The sequence below is a fragment of the Coturnix japonica genome, chromosome 4, assembly GCF_054131305.1.
Source record: "Coturnix japonica strain WE chromosome 4, WE-NBRP24, whole genome shotgun sequence".
Lineage (NCBI taxonomy): Eukaryota > Metazoa > Chordata > Aves > Galliformes > Phasianidae > Coturnix > Coturnix japonica.
The window spans coordinates 31,034,816-31,053,587 of NC_140666.1; the positions used below are offsets into that span (position 1 = coordinate 31,034,816).

Genomic DNA, 18,772 nt, shown 5'->3' on the forward strand with positions numbered 1-18,772 from the left:
TTGTGGTTGGCTTGTGCTGTATTTTCTCATGGTATATCTGTGGATGTTTGGAAGAGAAAGATGAGTCAGCAACTGAGTGACTTTAAAGTGGTCACTGACATTGTTTTCCACAGAAGGGATGTGACCTAGGTCAAATATCTTATTTCAGCTGGTTGAACTTCTCAATAAGCTGAAGAATGCTAGCTCTTAAAAGTTTACAGTTCAAAGAAGTTTTCCCCACTCTGTCAGTCAACCCCAGTGTGACTTCTGAATGCATGCAGATCAGGAAAATCTGCTGGTTTTCTGCTCCATTTTCAAAGCTTTCCTCTGTGCATCTGTCCAACTTCTAAGTTAGTCGTACACAAATAACTGTTGTTCTGCCTAGCACTGAAATTCTTTGCATATAGTAATGTACATCTGATATGCATGATTTTTTTTTTTTTTCCTACAAAAAAAATTTCATAATGCTGATCTGTGCGAAGGTCAGACTTTTCAGGAAGGATGGGAAAGCATGCAAATAGATGAATGCTTTATAACTCTTTTTAAAAATAATTTAAAAAAGAAGGTACTCACTCTGGCTATGCATTCAGTATTCTCACATTCTCATATTCCTTAACACTGAGTAGGTGGTCTTTGCTGAAGACTGCTAGGCATAACTCTTAGAAAGCTGGAGTGATTCTTTTGAGAATGTCTTCAGTAAGCAAGAGGGAGATCAAGAGTGATGTGGTGTCTGATTTCTCTCCTGTGAACCAAAAAGAGGTTCTGAACCAACTGTTACCAACCCAGTTGTGTGTGCCACAACCACATTTCTATGTGGAGGCCTGCTATAGCTTTGCTTAAGAAAATAGAAAATATTGATTTCTACCTGTTCAGATGCAGGATAATCCTTGATAAATCAATGTTAACTTGGTATTAAATGCTAATGAGGTTTGGCCATATAAAAGAAAAACAATTGTAGTTTGTTTCCTCTCATTTGATGTAGTATTAATGAGCACGTAAAATACTTGAAAGAGACCTGGAAAAGGATTACTGAGTCCAAGAAAATTTAAATAATAAAATATCCATTTCTGTAGGTAGCATTTCTCAGGTGTTCCTGCAGCACAGGATCCACTGGGCTTAAAATCTGTGTTGAGTTTGGGAAAGTTGCGTCAGTTCTCTTGGCATGACGAGATGGGCCTGTCAGCAGTGTGTGAGTGGGGAATGAGTGGGAGGAGAACAGCCTGGTAATTAAAGAGATCCATGATACATTGTCTGGTTTAACCACAATTGTTTCTTATTTTGTCACTAAGGTATCTCTTCATAAATGATTCAAGTACTCCTCTCCCACCACCGGGCACTGTGGTTCCTTACTGGATATGACCTTATGTTTGGATGTCTGAGATCTAAGGGCCACAGCAGAGCTTGACTGCTGTCCTATCTGTGAGGCCCCTGCCATAATCCCCCAAGTGCTGGCACAGGTTAGGCTGAATTGGTGGTGTAGCTGCACGACATCCTTGGATGGCCATGTACTGTGCCATGGAAACTGTCTGCTCCCAGAGCAGTTGCATTCTTCAGAGGTTGGGCTGGTGAGAAAAGATCAGTCAGCAGGCTGTGTCTGTCCTCACACCATAGTGTGTTTACGTTGGCAACCCTTTGTTGTGTAGACTCAGCTGAGGCACGTTACTGATGAACGGGATGATGTGGGAATTTTTCCATCTGCTGTCTTCCTACTTTTGCTGATCTATGTAACAAGGTTGGTTTTAACTGTGAAGTGTCACACTCTCATAGCTGATAGTAATAGAGCATGCTCACACAGCTGTGGTTTGATTACACTACATCCCTGCTAAATCCACCAGAACAAAAGGTATCTTCTGCCAAGCACAAGAACTAATGTAGAGAAAAACTGTACTGAGCTTTTTGAACTTTAACATCAGATAACGCTGGCAGAAGCTGGATCTCTTCCTAATTCTGTGCAAGTCTGAAGGTCAGTCTGCATTTATCTGCATGTTTTTTGTTTTAAAATCAAAAGCAACGTTTTAATGGATATAGTTGAAAATTGAAGTAATTTATGTTAGGGCAAATACTAGATTCTAGTTCACTTCTGGTTGATGTTTTCCCATAAAAGCTGCCAATGCATCAGTAAAATAAATAAATAACTAGCATGTGTTCTTGCAGCTAAAAGCTCTATTGATGAATTTACAATAGCTTATAGCTGCATTATGCTATCTTTTGTTTTGTATTTAGTAACGCATTGTAATGTTCTGGGAACAGATTTTATATGTGGAAATATTGATTCCAAATATATAAGAGGGCCCTAAGGCACAAATGTGATTTCTTGCCTCTAAGTTACTTTTCTGTAATTAGAGCTAGTATGTCTAATGGCTGATTGTGAAGTAGCCTGATGTTGTGCCCAGCTGCCTTTCTTACACACGCTTTTCTGTTAACTTCCTAGGCTTTTTTTGTCATGAAGTATTAAATGCATTGGATTCATTGGAACAAAAAAGCAAACAAAAATATTAAGCACTTTACAGAACAGAAATATATTTAACATGTTTTTAGAAGTTAAATCTGTGTAAAGGTGTTTTGCTGAATCAGTTTTTCTCTGTTTTGAACTATCCCATTTGAGATGTAATGGTCATGGTTCACTGAATTGGCCCAGAATGCTTTCTCTTTTCCTCCCACATTATGCATTAGTCACTGTGGCTGCATTTGGTATAATCCTTTGGTGTACACACTGAAGCTGTACTGATTTCAGTGGCAGTTTTGGGTACTTGTGAGTTTTGCTCAGTCAGAGACTTAAATGATGTCTTGGACCACACATAAGCAAATAATCCCAAGGACTTCTCCAACTGGGTGTTTTTGGACCCAGAGACTTTTCTAACTGAATCTACATGAATAGTAAGAGTATTGTGTCTCCACACAAAGCAAGTTGGGAGCGAAGCCCTTCAGTGCTGTAATCAGGCAGCTCAGCACGTGGATTGAGACTTGTTCCAAGAAATCCTAGCAATGCTGACAATAAATTCGATCTGTTTATACATGTCCAACATTAGTCATGTGAAGTCTCTCCTCTGTCACTAGTGCTGGAAAACTGTTGAAGCATGTGATGAGACGTTTTGTAGGCGCAGAGTTAGAAATTAAGAGTGCAAATACTTTCTTAAGGAGGAAAGGCAATGAAGTCCTAGATGTAAGTTAGACATTGGCTCAGGCATTTGTTGTATAGGTATACAGCTTTGGTTTTAGTGGCAGGAGGAACACCTGTGGTACCTGGGAGAACTGCTTACTGTGGAGAAGTTGAATATTGTGTATGCTGATAACTTGAATATGTAGAGTTGGGAGAGAAGGGCCTTTTTCTAGAGCAGATGTGGGAAGCTCCTTAATTTCAGGGTAATCAACAGCTTTTATCTTCTGTGTTTTTGGAGCAATTTATGGCTTGTCACATTCAGTAAGTCCAATGGGCTGGATGTATGTGCTCTTCTGTTATCCAAAAGATTGATACAAATGATTCCTCACCTTACAAGTGAAGTTACTGGGGTGCACAAAGGGAATAAGATCTAAGAAAGAACTGGAATTGTGTTTGTGAGGGGGAGCAGTAATTCTGGGATTGGTACTGGTGCTTGGTATCAGCTGCAGGAAGGGCTGGAAATAATCTGACAAAATTGCTGTACCTAGAAATTGAACAGATGAGCACCTTGCTAACTAAAAGATTTATGCTTATGTAATGTGCTAAAGGTATGAAAATTATTACAAATGTGTTGCCTTGGTCTGCAAAAAAGAGCTGCCTTTCAAATGATTCTATAAAACGAAATCAGGACCTGTAGCATTGCAACACTTTGTTCTCAAAAGGAAGCTGCATGGACAAATGGTGTGCACCATTAGTATTTGTATGGCTCTAGTTGTTTTACCTCAATATTTCTGTGCTAATGTGAGTGCTTTTCTGAAAGAACTGAATCACGCTGTATCAGAATAAATTGTAATAATTACAGGAAATAGGGCTGTAGAGTAAAGCTGTGATCCATGCAGATGATCTTTGCTTAGACATTATTTTGTCTACTTGTTTATACTTTGCGTAACATATATCTGCTGGAAAAACAATCTTATTTACAAAATGATTATGTTTAGAGACATGGGAAGTACAAAGTAATGTTACAGTCAGAGAGCTTTAGCCAGATGGTTGAACTGGGCTTTGTGTTTTCCATTTATCAGTCCCCTGTGAGTGTAATTCTCCCAAGTTTGGAAATAGTTGGGATGTAGATACTGATAGGGAGAGTACTATCCTGTGTTGTTTTTATTTTTGACAGAAGAAATGAACTAGTAATGTAGTGGGCTGATAAAATACATGGAAATGGTTAGTATTAGTGACACTTGTGGTTTCTCAGCTGGTGTGAAGATCTTTAAATTTATGCTGCTTTTTGAGTTTCTGCAGGTGGAATACCTAACTATGTCGTGCTCTTCCCAGCGTATCCATTTCATCATAAAATGAATCTCTGCATGGCTGCCCTGCACATGCCTGGAGATGTTCATCAGGAACCCAGCAGAGGCTTGCCTCTTTTTAACATAAATTTGCTAGCACAGACATTGCATGCTAATTCCACATACATGGAATTTCTCATCCCTCAGGGAGCAGTCTGTCTTATCAGAAACAGAATGACCCTCCTGTCAGCATTACAGATTTATTAACTTCCAAGAATCTTGTTTTGGAACCTCCTGCTGTGTTGTGAAGTTCCAGATGGCAAAGCACAAGAGCATGGCAGCAATTGTATTTGTCTGTGAGCTCCCCCCACATCCATTAACTGACTTGTCTTTGTTATAGTTTCTCAGTGTCCAGGTACAGAAGCTTTGCAGCAAAATGCTTCCTTTTACAGCTAAATAATGGTGATCACTGCCTTATTTATTTCTCAGTCTTTTTTTTAAGTCCCCCCGCCCCCCCCCAACTGCTTAACAAAATAGGCAGCCTAGATTGGTTAGAGAAATGAAGGATGTTGCAAGTGGATGTAGCGCTGCAGCCAAAATGGGTTATAAAAACATTATGCAGAGTTCTGCTGCTAAAAATAGGTATGCATTGAGTTGGGGAAAATGCAGAGAGGCTGTATAAGGTCAGTCAACACAACCTTACTCAGCTCTCAAAACAGAGAAAATCTACACACTGTGTCCACATGTTTTTCAGGAGTGCTGTCCTGCTGTGTATTGGGTGAAGCTTTTCTGATTTTTCCCTTCTCAGTCCATTTGGTTTTCTGCTGTATTTCCCTGTTCTCCCCAGGCTGTTTCTGGCAGATTCTCAGCTTGTTCTTTTCTCTTGCATCATTGTTATCAGGCAGTGTACCAAAATGTCATAAATAGAATCGCCTAACACATATTTAGCACATCGTTTATTTATACACATTCAACAGCAGTTTAACCTAGGTACACATTACCAGAAAAGCTCCATTTTTTAATTTTTTTTAAGAACATGCTTCTTCCAAAAAAAATGGAAGTCTAGAAGTGTTTAGTAAATAGGATCAATCTTACTTCAAAAATCAGAGAAAACACAAAGTTACCAAACTTTTATTACATGGTCATTTCTTGGTAAACTCCCTTACCCTTGATTTAGTAGAGGGTTGTTAGAGTTAGGGCACTATGGTTAGGCTGAGGTTGGACTTGATGATCTTTGAGGTCGTTTCCAGCCTGAGTAGTTCTATGATTCATTAATGAATTTGGTGTTGTTTCCTATGAAAAAAATCAGTTACTTTTTAAATAAAAGATAATGCCTTTCCAAATGGGGCTTAAAGTCTGTATCTGGTGATTCGTTTTTTTTTTACAGATGCATTTCTATTTCTACATTAAATCCTAGAAGTGTTTCTTCAAAACAGAGAAGCAAAAAAACCCCAACCTGTTACACCGAGATCTTTCCCCAGGGTTGTGACAGTGAGAGCTAACAACCATTTCCTTCAATTAAAGATGAGAGAACATTCAGAGGGGAAAAACATTAAGTGGTATGGCAAGTTGAAGAAACAAAACTTGTAGCATGTCTTCTGAATTGTACCCCTCCTGTCAGCAACCTGGAGCTTTTGCTTCCCATTCCTCTGCTAGTTATTCTTCCTTCTTCATTTCACTTGAAAAATAAAATTGGACTGCAGGCTTCTGCGAATCAGAGCAGCCATCCTGCTTTGTTCTTTGAAATGGCTTTTTATATTTGGAGTTGTGAGAAATTGAAATATAAAAAACCAAAGCTATTTCCTTTTTTTTCTTGCTCTTTTCATTGGTAAATACATATGTTTGTAAGTGGTGGTTGTCGTGTGATTGTAGCTTCCTTAAAACTTCATATTCTGGTGGGTTTAATGAGCGTATTGGAGCCAGATGGCATACCATATTTTTTTTTCAGAAACATTTTAGAGCACATGGCAGACAACCGATGTTGACAGGAGTGCTTCACTGAGGTGTCTGCAAAGCAAATGTGTGACTTGTTGCTATTAGAGCAGAATAATTGTTTGTGAAAGGCATCCTCAAATTGAACAATGATTTGATAAAGTAAACAGGAATGAGTATGCTGTGTAAACATTGCACACTGCAGAAATGTTATCCGCTTGCATGGAATGCCTAAAATAATTGAGATCTGAGTGGAAATGGATGATGCAGACTTGTAATGTACAGTGGTAGTCAGTCCTGACTTAGGCAATTTTGCTTGAAAATCTTCAATCTGTAGGCAATATTATGGGGGGGACAAATAATTGTGGATATTAAAGATAACTGTTTCATTTTCCTTTGAGACAGAAAAAGAGAAGCACTCTTTTTCCTTCTGTCTAGCAGGAAGAGGGAAGGAAAGACAGAAAAGCAATGGACTTTCACTGTGCCAGTTAAGGTGGGTTGGGGCTGCAGACACATCATGCCTGATGTTGCTCTTGTTGCAGAGAGTAAGCTGGGAGGAGAAGCCAGCTGTCTGTTTTGAGGAGATAGCAGGATAAATGTCTAGTCCTTGCTTATGTATCTTCTCTGGCATAGCAGTTAAACAGAGACAGTAGAGAATCACTAGCTTTTACTCAGAATTTTACTCTAATTTTACTCAGGATATGCATAATTTCAGCTAAGTAATTATGCAGTGGTATTTGAATGTTGTGTCTGTTGAAAGAAATAGGATGGGCAGGGGGAAAACATCTCCTGTGTTCAAGAATAAAGAAAATGATGTGAAGAAACTAGATGATGAGGAGAGATGAACTTTGGCAGAGTTTATCCACAGAGGGCTGGGGATAATCTTATCTCTGTATCATGTGGAATACACTATATTCTGCATGTTCAGTATAAAAACAATACAGAACCTTACAGAGACATTTTAGACAAGCGAGGATAAAAACAAAAAAGCACTTAAATACAGGAATGAAATTGTTCTGTTCAGGAAGAGCAGCTCAGACTCCTGTAGCACCCAACAGGTGTATCAACTTGCATCACATTTTCACAGCCAGCAGTAAGCATAGTGTGGTAAAGACATACCTTCTTGACTGATCTTCTAAGTTGCTCTTTTCTTTTCCCCCTTTGCAGTTAATATTTTCTATACAATGAGTAACTGTACGTATATGTTATTTACAACATTTCCTTCTGGGATTTCAGGGTATTAGTTTGTGCCATCCTAGGTTTCTGTAAGCCGGAGATTAATTATGTGGATGGGCAGTTGTGGTTACCTGACTTATAACTGGAAAAACCTAGAAAAACATGTTGGACTTTTAGGAGAATTTTGCAATGAAGTGAGCTCTTGAAAATCCATACCTATGAGAAGTAATTAAAACTGCTGAAATAAGGTATGTGTTTTATATGAACAACAATCACTTCATCTGATATGAAGTGTCTGGAGTGAGCAATAGATCATTCTTTTCAAGGATGCTAATTGTTTATGTGTTTTTTATTGTTTTTTTAAGGAAAATATTCATTATAATAGGTAAATTAAAAATTGGGGCCAGTAGTCATCTAAAAATAGCTCTTATCATCTTTAATAACCTACTTTCTACCTCATTAAGCCAGCTGATTGTGTATTATTATGCTTTACTACTCTAATGCTCAGTCACTGGAAGGAGCTACAACTGCACTGGCTTCTGTGTCTCTCACAAGGAGAAGTCATCTTCAGCTGCTTAGTGAAATGCATGAACAGGATGAAATGACAACAGCGTGTTTCTGTGAGGAGATGAGATATGAAACTAGATTTATTTGGGACAATCTGATAGAGAAAATTGAATGTCAGGAATTGAGTTCCTTGTAAGCTTTCCAGATATTACTGCATGTGTTTCAGTCTGTAAAATGGGTAACAGCTGTAAAGAATATTGTCTTTGACATTTCCTGTAATACTGGTGAAGATAAAGGAGGTGAGCGGTCTGTGAGATATGAACGATTGTTGCTGTCACCATCACAGTTGCTATTTATTATGGACCGTGTTCAACACTCACTGCTGGCAGATCATCAGCTGAAGTTCTGCCAGTGTAAGTCCTGGTCAGGATCACAGCTATGTGCAGTTATGGGGGAATGGCTGCATAGTCCCCTGACTTGCTGTTTTCTGTCAGTAAGTAGATGTGCCACCTCAAACCAGGTATTCCTGTGCTCAATAAATCCATACCTCATTAGTGCTGATCTTGCAAATGTTTTCATGATCCTACACTGAACAATCCTGCAAAATAACTAAAGCTATAAAAAATGGCTTAATGCCATTATGCCTTCAGTTTCCTGATTGAAACAGCCTGTGGTCTCTTCCAATTTGTGCATGTTACAGATTTCTAAGTAGATACTAGGAGAAATCATGAAAGTATTTCACTTTCATGTCCTATTTAATTCAGTCTTGATCATCAGTTAATTTTTTTCCATGTTTATTAACTTCTTTTTTTTTTTGCTCCCTTCTCCTTGTTGACATCTCTCAACATCCCAGTTTTTTCCCTTTTCCCAACAAAACAAACTTGAAGATATAGTTAATACAGAGCACTAAATAGAAATATGAAGAGATGCAGAAATGAATTTTGAACTTATCCTGCCCCTGTGCTTGGCACTGCTGAGGCCTCACCTCAAGCACTGTGTTCAGTTTTGGGCACCTCAGTACAGAAAGGACATGGAGGTGCTGGAGCAGGTCCAGAGAAGGGTAGCAAAGCTTGTGAAGGGCTTGGAGAATATGCCTGACGAGAAGCGACTGAAGGAACTGGGGCTGTTTAGTCTGGGGAAAAGGAGGCTTTCTTCCAATACCTGAAATATGCTTATAGCAAGAGCAGGGTTGGTCTTTCCACTGGTGACAGGACAAGGGGAAATGGCCTCAAGTTGCGCCAGGCTAAGTTTAGACTGGATATCTGGAAACACTTCTTTACAGAAAGGGTGGTTAAGCACTGGAATAGGCTCCCCAGGGAGGTGGTTGAGTCACCAACCCTGGATGTGTTTAAAAACTCTTTTGGTGCTCAGGGACATGATTTAGCGGAGGGCTGTTAGTTAGGGGTAGTGTGGTTAAGTTGTGGCTGGACTCGATGATGGAGTCTTTACCAACCTGAGTGATTCTATCATTCTCTGTCAGGGTAGCAATAACTCAGCATCATAGTGTGATGGAAATGCTGGCTGTTCATAACATTTTCCTGTTAGTCTTAATTCTGACAGCAATTTTTTGTATGCATATGAACTAAAACCCAGTTGTGTTTCTGGATAAATATTTATCAAAAATACTAATTGTGCCAGCGATTGGAGCGATATCCAAAGAGGTTGTTGCAGGATAAATTCTTGACATGATTGCCATAGATCTTATCTTGCAGCTGATATAAATATCTAGTGAATATGAGTAGGGATGAGGCAGAATGAGGAAGTTGAGGCTGTGCTGTGATACATGGTGAAGGAGACTGATGCGCTGGCACTGCACTTCTCAAGTGAGGAGCTGATGTATTGAGGAAGGCACAGTGAGATGTCATCTCTGCAATGCTTCCTGAATACCTGCTTTTAAGACTGGGTGTGGTGGTGGGGATTGTTTTTATTTAATGTGTAACATGCTGCATGACAGCCCTGGGAGCAGGGTGCTGGCTGCAAACAGCAGCTGGAGCAGAAGTAAGGGATACACCTCCTCAGTGCATGGGTGGAACCTCAGCACAGGCCTCATGCTCAAGTGTGAAATCAGCTTGGGTGTGAAATCATCAGGTTTCAGTGGGGAAACCTGTTTGGTCAGGAGAGCGTGTAAATGGCAGTGACTTGTTAGAGACTCTCATGACTTTGTTCTGAGTGTACATGTTTTGCTTAAGATGTAAGACTTCACAGAAGTGTGGCAAATAAGGGGAAAGTATGCTCGTGTATATGTTGAAAATGTGCATCTAATTGTGCAAAGCCATCTAATTTTGGCATGATAAAGGCCACTCGTAGAACACAATGAAAACGTCATAGAGGTTTTGGATGGTCTATATAAGAGCCAAAGGGAACTTCAGTAGTAAAGATGACTTAGGACCAAAAGCAAGGTAATTTGGTCACCCAAACAGCTCAACTGCTGCGGCTGGCACAAATCCCGCGACGAGTGTTTCCCACCTGTCCCGCTCGTTTGCTCCTCTCTGCAAAGCTCCTTTGTGGCACTGCCTAAAGGCCGCCGCCCCGCCGCAGGGCTGTGGGAAGGTGAGCATTGCAACCTGGCGGCTGTACAAGCGACTATAACGCGCATCTCCGAATATACCGGCAGTGACCACGGCCGCTTTACCGCAGCGCCCCGCACCGTCAGCCCGGCCCAGCGCCGCTACTCCCGGCGCTCGGTGCCGCCTCCTCGGCGTGTGGGACGGCTCGTCCCGGCGTGCCCCGCGGCCCCGGGGCGGGCAGCGCTCGCGGTGCCATCTTGAGCCCGACCGCCGGCTCCGTGCAGCGGAGCTCCGCCCCGCGAGGTGAGCGGGTCGGTCCGAAGGAATGGGACCGAGAAGTGAGGGGGGAGCGGGCACTGCAACGGGCTGCGTGGTGGCCTTGAGAAGGCGCTGTTGCTCGGGGGAAGCTTTGTTTTCCGTGCCGTTCTTTGATCGGGGAGTTAAGGTTTGTTCTACCGACTGTCCCAGTTCGCAACTCCGAAGAATCTTAATGGTGTTTTTGTGTCAAAACGTAAGTTGTAACGGCAGGAGCCTTGCGCACGCCCCCTGCAAATACCTGGTTAGTGCACGAGGACGTGGAACATTCCTTCCGAAAGCACGTGGTCGCTGTGCCTTTTGCTTTCCCACGGACAGCAGGAAGGGCAGAATGACGCAGCCGAAGAGGCTGTTTTCCTAAGGCTGAAAAAAACCACGGGAACAGCGGCCCTGGGGGCCCGTACAAACGGGCATCCTCGGAGGGTTTTAGGAAAGAAAATACGTATAGGTCTGGCTGCATCCATCAGCAGTGTAAGGCACCTTGCTGTAATTTATCCTAGCACTGATTCTGGAGACTTGCGGGTACCTCACACTGAGTAAGGTGACCGTCCTTAATTATGGATATCCTTTGGATATTCAGAACTGACCTGGATAAATCTCCGAGTGGCAAGACACCAATTTGGCATTGCTTTGGGCAGGGCAGTTAGATGAGATGGCTTCCAGAGGTTCTTTCCAACCTGTTTTGGTCCAGGTTTCATGTGAGTGTAACAGAGTAGGTACAGCGGGTACTGGTGAGAGGAGAACATGGAGGGAGAGATAACATTGTTGCAACAAAAGGACAAGAACTTCCCAGGGTCTGTGTTCATCCTGTGGAAGAATAGATCCCTTGTGGTGGGAAAGGCAGACTGAGACTTCGTTTCTACCAAAATATGTCAACACAATACAACCTGGTTGTGCCTCTATTCTGCTGAGTCAGCAAGAGCTTCAGTTCTTCTGTGCAAAACCTCTCGATTAGTCTGTTGCAGACTAGCTACCTAATGTGAGTATTCAAAAGGTTAGCCTTCCTAATGAGGCTGTAGTACCTGTTTTTCTGAATTAAAAGTTGTCTTCACACAGCACATCTTTTTGTATGTGTTCTTTTGAAAGAATGCCCATCTGAGATAGAAGCATCTATCTTCTTCCTGCTCCTTCTCATCCAGTGTGTTAGCTGGGATGCAGCCGCACAGATTGATTTCAGGCACTTGTGTTCATTTTCTAGTCTGTTACACGGATGGGCTGATCCCTCTGGCAGAATTTGGTCTTCTGCAACCAGTCATTTTCTAGTCTTCTGTGATTAAACTCATTGCACAGTTATAGGAATTGATAGCGTCTCTGTGTGTGTGTGTGTGTGTGCAGTGTTAGGTAAAACACATCAAAAGGGGCATAATAGAACTAAATAATGAAAAGGGACAGAATCCCTACAGTCTTTAGTAGGATATAGAATGGCTTCCAGATGTCTGAGAGTAACTAATTAGACCCGGAAGAGGATACAGGGCATATGGTAAAATGCTGAAGTGTGGTCTCTGAAGTTAAGAGCAGAAAGGGGAAGATACAAGGTGAAAAGTGTAGCGTTTTCTAATCAGAAAGCAATTGAAACACAAAATTTTCCACAAATAATGAAACTCTTTGCCTCAAGATTTCATAAAGGCAAAGTGTAATTGGGTCAAAAAGGATTTATTTAGGTGTATGGAAAAGAAGTTTGTTGCTATTTCTTGTATCCTTCCTTTGGCTCAAGAAGTCCCCAGGCAGCTGGTGATTGGTTTGTAGAGATTACAAGTAAAATCACAAATAAAAGCATGTTTTGCAGTCATGCCTATACATCTAAGCTAGCTATTTCTGAGTCCTTTCAGATTTTAAAAAGCATTTTATTTCTTCAAATGTAGAAAATCAAGCAAACTAACTCTGAGGCTAGTGGTAAAACATAGTATTATGTAGTGAAACTTAGTTTTAACCTGCTGCAAATACAGTAGTTTCAAGTCATGTTCCATGCAGTTTGAGCATTCAGCACCGATACGTAGGATGGAGAGAGACCTTGAGGCTAAATTTAGTACTAGAATAGTGTGGAAACAGTATAATTACATCTACCGTGTTGGCACTGAATAAACAGCTGAGTGATACATTATGGGTTTCGGATGCATAAATCACATGTTGTCTCAAATAAATAGGAGTTATTGTAGCACTCGTACTGAAGTTCTAGAATAAGTGCATATATATATATGTGTGTGTATTTTTTCCTAGTTCAGAAATTGTTGAAGTGGTGTCTAATTTACTTCAGCTATTTATTTTTCCACAAATAAAATAAAAAAAATTACAACTTATGTAATCCTGCATTACAGAATGCTGCAAACAAGTAAGGATCATGATATTGAAAAGAGCAGCAGTTGTTCTCTGCAGTGTTTGCTCTGAAATTCATGCTTTATTTGCAACTTGTTTTTTAGGATGGGCAAGGTTTGTGCCATTTTTGGAGGATCCCGAGGAATAGGAAAAGCTGTTGCAGAATTATTGGCACGGAAAGGCTGCCACGTGGCAATTGTTGCTAGAAATCTTGAAGTAGCCCAAAATACTGCACACAGTCTTGGTGGTATGTGTACTGGTTTGCAATGATTTCTTCACTGTCAAATGTGTAGGTAACTTGTGAAAATAGTAAGTCATTAAATGAACCATGTTTAAATAGACAAGGAAACTGGGAGCATAGGGGAAGTTATTTCATTGCACCTTTGTTTTCGCAGTGCTCTTTGGGAAAAATGAATATGTTGCAATTCATATCATGCAGATAGAATAGATTCAAGGAGTTGTTCAAGGTTGCAGCAGGGATTTGGTAGGAATTGAGTCATCCATGGCTCATGACCAAGCTAGAACAGAGGCCAGTCAGATCATGCTGAAGTTCTGACTTCAAAAGGCTGAAAGTATGATGAGAGTTGTCATGTAACAAATTAGTGCAGTTCTTGAAAACTGTGCTGATTTAATTCTCTGGAGATGAAATGGATTCCTCAAGTTATGACAAGTTCAACATCTGTTCTTTCAGTTGAGTTTATAAATTCTTAAGATTTATGAATTACAAACTTCTTTCTACTGTTATCATCACGTGCCTTTATTTCAATGCAGCTGGCCACCTGGCGCTTAGCTGTGATATATCCAGAGAACAAGAAGTCCAACATGCTTTTGAGGAGATACAGAGGAAATTAGGTCCTATTAACTACCTGGTTAATGCAGCTGGGATCAACAAGTAAGTTATAAGATACAAGGCAGTAAGTAATTTGAGACTGCACCATATTGTCATGAGGTGCTAAGTGTGCTGTTAATGAGAGCATCTGAGAACAATATCAAGTGTTCACTGGTATATTATTTCTGTTAGAAGTAAAATTTTAATGAATTAAAACAGCTTTCACTGTAGATTCTGAATTCTGAGTTTATAAGTTCCACCTCTATTTTCTTTCTTCTAATTGCTCTTCCTGAAGTAGTCCAAAGTAGTATTTCTGGCAAATGAAACTATGAAACTATGAATAGCAGCGCACTTCTCCTGCTGTGTGTCATCCTGGCAATCTCAAAATTTTTAATGCTGGAATGTATAGAACAACAGAAATCCCCTTTAATATTCTGCTCGTTGGTCATGTCTAATTATGAGTAAATGTGATCATTAAGGTGGTGCAGTGAGCTCTTGTGTGTTTTTGGTCTGTTTGTCAGGGATGGCTTGTTACTGAGAACCAAGACTGAAGATATGGTATCCCAGATTCACACGAACCTTTTAGGAACAATGTTTACATGCAAAGCTGCTGTAAAAAGTATGATTCATCATCAAGGAGGTGCTATTGTTAATATAGGTAAATTGCTTGTCTAATCCTGTAGAATTATATGGAAAGTACTTTTTTAGAATGGTTTGGGATATGTAATGTTGAAATGTTGCTTTTTGCAACTGACTGTTTTCTTTATATTTCTTTCTATTCTATGTTGAGCATTTCTTTATGAGTTCTCATTCCTTTATCTAATACCAGCAACTTCTGAATGTTGCTTGACTGCTTGTTTCAGTAATAAACAGCTAACAGTTTAAATATTTCTGGAAAAAGCAAAAAAAACCCACCACCACCAACAAAAACAAAACAACAGCAAAAAACAAAAAACAAAAAACAAAAAAAACAACACAATTTTACCATTCCTTATCAGCTACTTTCAGTAGCTAAATCTACCAGCTGCTGGTTATAAGAATTAGATTGGTGTGGTGGTTCCTTTTTTATTTTCAGTGCAATGATATTTTTCCACTTTCCTGGTACATGTTCCTCAGCATAGATATCATAATCTATAATGTAATTACCATAAGAATTACAGAGGGATTTGCCTATTGCAATAGATTGTAATGTGCATTGAGTAATATACTTTGATCTACTTTTCCTTTAATCTCATCTTCTATTAAAAATTTTAAACTGAAACAATACAGCTATTAGCATCTAACCTCTTCAATGTTTCTTTATTTTAGGAAGTGTTGTAGGACTTAAAGGCAACTCTGGTCAAAGCATATACAGTGCTAGCAAAGCAGGAATAGTTGGATTTTCACGTTCTCTTGCTAAAGAAGTTGCAAGAAAGCAAATTCGAGTCAATGTGGTTGCTCCAGGTTAGTTCGTGGGAACTTCATAAATCCTCAACTATTGCAGTAAGTGGTCTTCAGGTCTACCTTTGTGTAAAGAATGCTTCTAAAGAACGTTTATTTGTTATTAGAGAAGCACTGAAGACCATAAGAAACTGTCTTGAAAACATCCCTGTCTTTCCTTTTAGTAAACAGAGATGATCTGGAAAGAAATTTCATGAGGATGGTTTCACAAGACAGTCTGTTCCATGCAAACCACCACCCCTAAGAAAAAGCCTTGTATGTCTTTTCTGACATTCTGTGCTCTGAGTTATGTGTGTACTCTGCTGCTCGCCTTGTGCTGCTGTGTCTTTCAGACTTCCATGTGAACCAGTTCTGCTCATGAACTACCTTTTCTTGGTTAGTGAGTTGAACAGCTCATAGAGGAGATTAGTACAGCGGAATGTAAAGCTGAGACTTCTTAGTGGCAGATGGACATTAGATCAGATCTTTATGAAGCTGCAGCGTATGCGAGGGGAGGTGCAACAGTGGGAAAATTAAATCTCAGGAAATTGAAATTATGAAGGGTTTTCCTTCTAAATTATAAAGAAATATTCCTCAGGGAAATCTGAAAGTGCTGGAATGAGCTCTGAAATTCAGCAAAAGCACTTGCAAGCAGTATATGTATCTAGTTAATTTTTCACACCCATGCCTTTTTATTGTGCATGTTTTGGTGGTGTGTTTATTTTTTGTCTTTCAGAGAATATTTTTTGAGCACAATTTTAGAGTTACTTTGTTTTGTTAATACAGATCTCTATTATATCAGTGCTTCCAAAACTGGTTGGTTAGGTAAAAAATTTTTTCTGTTCTACAAAATGATGCAGACTGACTTCTAAGACTTTGGAGAATTGTTGCTGGGGGTGGGAATGTTGGAGGTTTCAAGGGAAACTCCACTGGGAAAATTTAATTGGAAATTAGGTTACTCTTCATATTTTTCCTTTCTTAGGCTTTATTCACACAGAGATGACTGCTCACTTGGAAGAAGATGAGTTGAAGAAAGCAATTCCCCTTGGAAGATTTGGAGACCCTCATGAAGTTGCAAAAGCTGTTTTATTTCTTCTTGAGTCCCCATATGTTACAGGGAGTACTCTAATTGTGGATGGAGGCTTGCAGCTTTCGATTTAGTTGTTACCTTGAATATGTCCCTGCTTAAATGTAATGATGGTAATATATAAATACATGCTAATTAAGGAGGGGGAAATCTGTCTAAGATTCATGTATATAATTGGCTTCATATTCTTTAATCAGATGAGTAATTCGTTGCAGTAGAGTCCAACAGGTATGTTTAGCTACCTGAAAGAGTCCATTTGGTAGTATGAAGTCTGCATATGTAACAATTCTTAAAGAGAAAAATACGTCTGCCTTTGGTATGGTGAGAGTTACAAATAATTTCCTGATGGATTTTTAAAGCACTGTTTTTATAAAGTCATGTTTTCCAGTTTGGAAAGAGAGTAGAGATTTTAATCTGAATTATTGTGTTACACAAAGGTGAATAAAATGCAGGGCATGTTTATTTGCTGTCAGTTATGATTGCATCAAATTTTACATGTGTGTTGAAGATTGTGAACTGTATGGTTTTCTTTATTTCTATCATTCTGTTCCTACAAAGTGGCAAAGAGTTTCCTTTGTTTTTTTGTTTATAGCAGAAATTGTAAAGGTGGAAACTTCTTGGTCTCCAGCATACCTGAATTGCCTTTACAAGATGTTATTATATGCAATATATTTTTATGAAAACAAAAACTCAGCAGTTCCACTCTTAAATATATGTACAGTGATTAATTAATTCAGTAGCACTTGATTAGATTAAAAGGCTAATGATTGGTCACTAGAGTTGCTAAGTCTGTAATTTTCTGTGTTCCAGCTACACAAACAATGGTCACTGGTGAATGGTATGGTTGCAGGCCTTGCTGCTGCATGGAAGTCTTTTCACAGACTCAGTACATGCTGAGAAGAAAAGTATTGCTTTTGAAGTGCAAAGTACTGTTGTGTGTCTTCTTCAGCTCAGTCTGACTGTGTTTGGTTGATGTTCATTAATATGAATATGTAGTCAATAAAATAGCCATTTATTTTACTCAAAGCAGCTTTTGAAGCAAGGTAATTATTCATCTGTAAATGATCTTGGATGTTCCTTTCTTACTGTAAAATTACCAAGAGGCTGACCTCAGGCTTTTCCATTGAGATCAAGTAATTTTTGGTATTTGATGTTTCTATCTTCTCTGAAGAAAACTGTGAATGTGGTTTAGGATTTTCTCTTAGCTCCAGTGTTCTTTGCATCATGATCCAGATGTTGATTCAGCTTTTGAAATTTCTTCCCATCTTGGCACAAACTGAAGTACACAAAGAAGAGATCTCACTGATGATAACTTTGAGTCTTTAAAGTCTGAGATTTTCTTCATTTGTGTGGTTGGGAAGTTTTGTCTTTGTGCCAGAAGACACCAAATTTTCAAGCTTCTCCCAGGTATGTATTAAGAAATAATAGAAGGAATGGTTGTATTTTCAGGGAGTTTTACAGTTGTTTGTCTTTCTTGCTTTTGGAATGTAAAATACCAGTAAACATAGACCTTTTAGGAGGCCTTATCTTACTGATATCTCTGATGAGAGGTGGTGTTACTTGCTGTGAGAAGTTGTGTTGTATGTGTCCTTGTTCAAAAAATTTAACTGCTAATTGTGTTTCTCTTTGATAGGAGGAGCTGGCCAGAAAATAGTAGAATTTCTTCAGAGAGCAATGAAGTTGAAGGGCAGCTGGTCCTCCTACTTCTACTAGTCAAGCAATCAGTCATATGTTGGTAACTTGGCTGCTGCCCATACCTGCCCTTCGTTTTTTACTAGCAAAATCTGTCCGGTGGATCTTGACCAGAAACCAAACATAAGAGACTAAAAATAATTTCCTGTTAGTGAGCTTTCACCCTAATTATTGTTACTGTCTATTCTTTTGTTTAATAAAGGAAATGTTAAGTAAGCTAATAGCAATAGCATTTCTAGTGTTTGATTAAAACCTGGATTAATACCTTTAGAAGAATCTCAGTATGCAGCTAAACAATTTCCTAAAAACACACCAATTCTTCTCTTGTTTTAAAATACGATATAGGACCAGGCTGAAGTGTTGGTAGCCTTTTTAAAATGTGTTTTTTCTCTTCAAACCTGGAAATCAGAACTGAAAGCCATTTAAGAACAAGAATCCATTTCCTAGTTTTCTTTGTACAGCTACTCTGAAAAGAAGTGATTATACTTGTCAGGCTAAGTTTCTGTCTGGCCTGGTGTGTTTTTCAGACAGCAGAACTAATGAACATGTAAGGTAGGTAACAGATGAAGTATGTGGTGATGTTTCTTTAGAACTCTCTTGTGGATGTCTAGAATGGATATTCGAATT

General features: G+C 39.4%; 1 protein-coding gene across 8 annotated transcripts; it reads left to right on the forward strand.

Moving 5' to 3' along the window:
* Positions 1–1,817: 1,817 nt before the first annotated feature.
* Positions 1,818–18,366, forward strand: CBR4 (carbonyl reductase 4). 8 transcript variants are annotated; one of them, XM_085544912.1, is made up of 7 exons: positions 1,818–1,942; positions 13,223–13,365; positions 13,890–14,010; positions 14,469–14,605; positions 15,256–15,429; positions 16,349–17,860; positions 18,087–18,366. In XM_085544912.1, the coding sequence occupies exons 2-5, from the start codon at positions 13,224–13,226 to the stop codon at positions 15,393–15,395; spliced, it is 540 nt and encodes a 179-aa protein (XP_085401038.1). In that variant the 5' UTR covers positions 1,818–1,942; position 13,223; the 3' UTR covers positions 15,396–15,429; positions 16,349–17,860; positions 18,087–18,366. The 8 variants fall into 8 exon arrangements, with proteins under 8 accessions (XP_085401038.1, XP_015716511.2, XP_015716506.2 ...); XM_015861025.3 differs by having other exon boundaries at positions 15,256–15,390; XM_015861020.3 differs by lacking the exon at positions 1,818–1,942 and adding an exon at positions 10,713–11,784 and having other exon boundaries at positions 15,256–15,390.
* The last annotated feature ends 406 nt before the right edge of the window (positions 18,367–18,772 follow it).

Excerpts from the sequence above, each read along its gene's own strand:
- CBR4 (XM_015861020.3), top strand. Across the intron at positions 14,011-14,468 it reads AATGCAGCTGGGATCAACAA|GGATGGCTTGTTACTGAGAA; the intron begins GTAAGTTATAAG and ends TCTGTTTGTCAG. Across the intron at positions 14,606-15,255 it reads AGGTGCTATTGTTAATATAG|GAAGTGTTGTAGGACTTAAA; the intron begins GTAAATTGCTTG and ends TCTTTATTTTAG.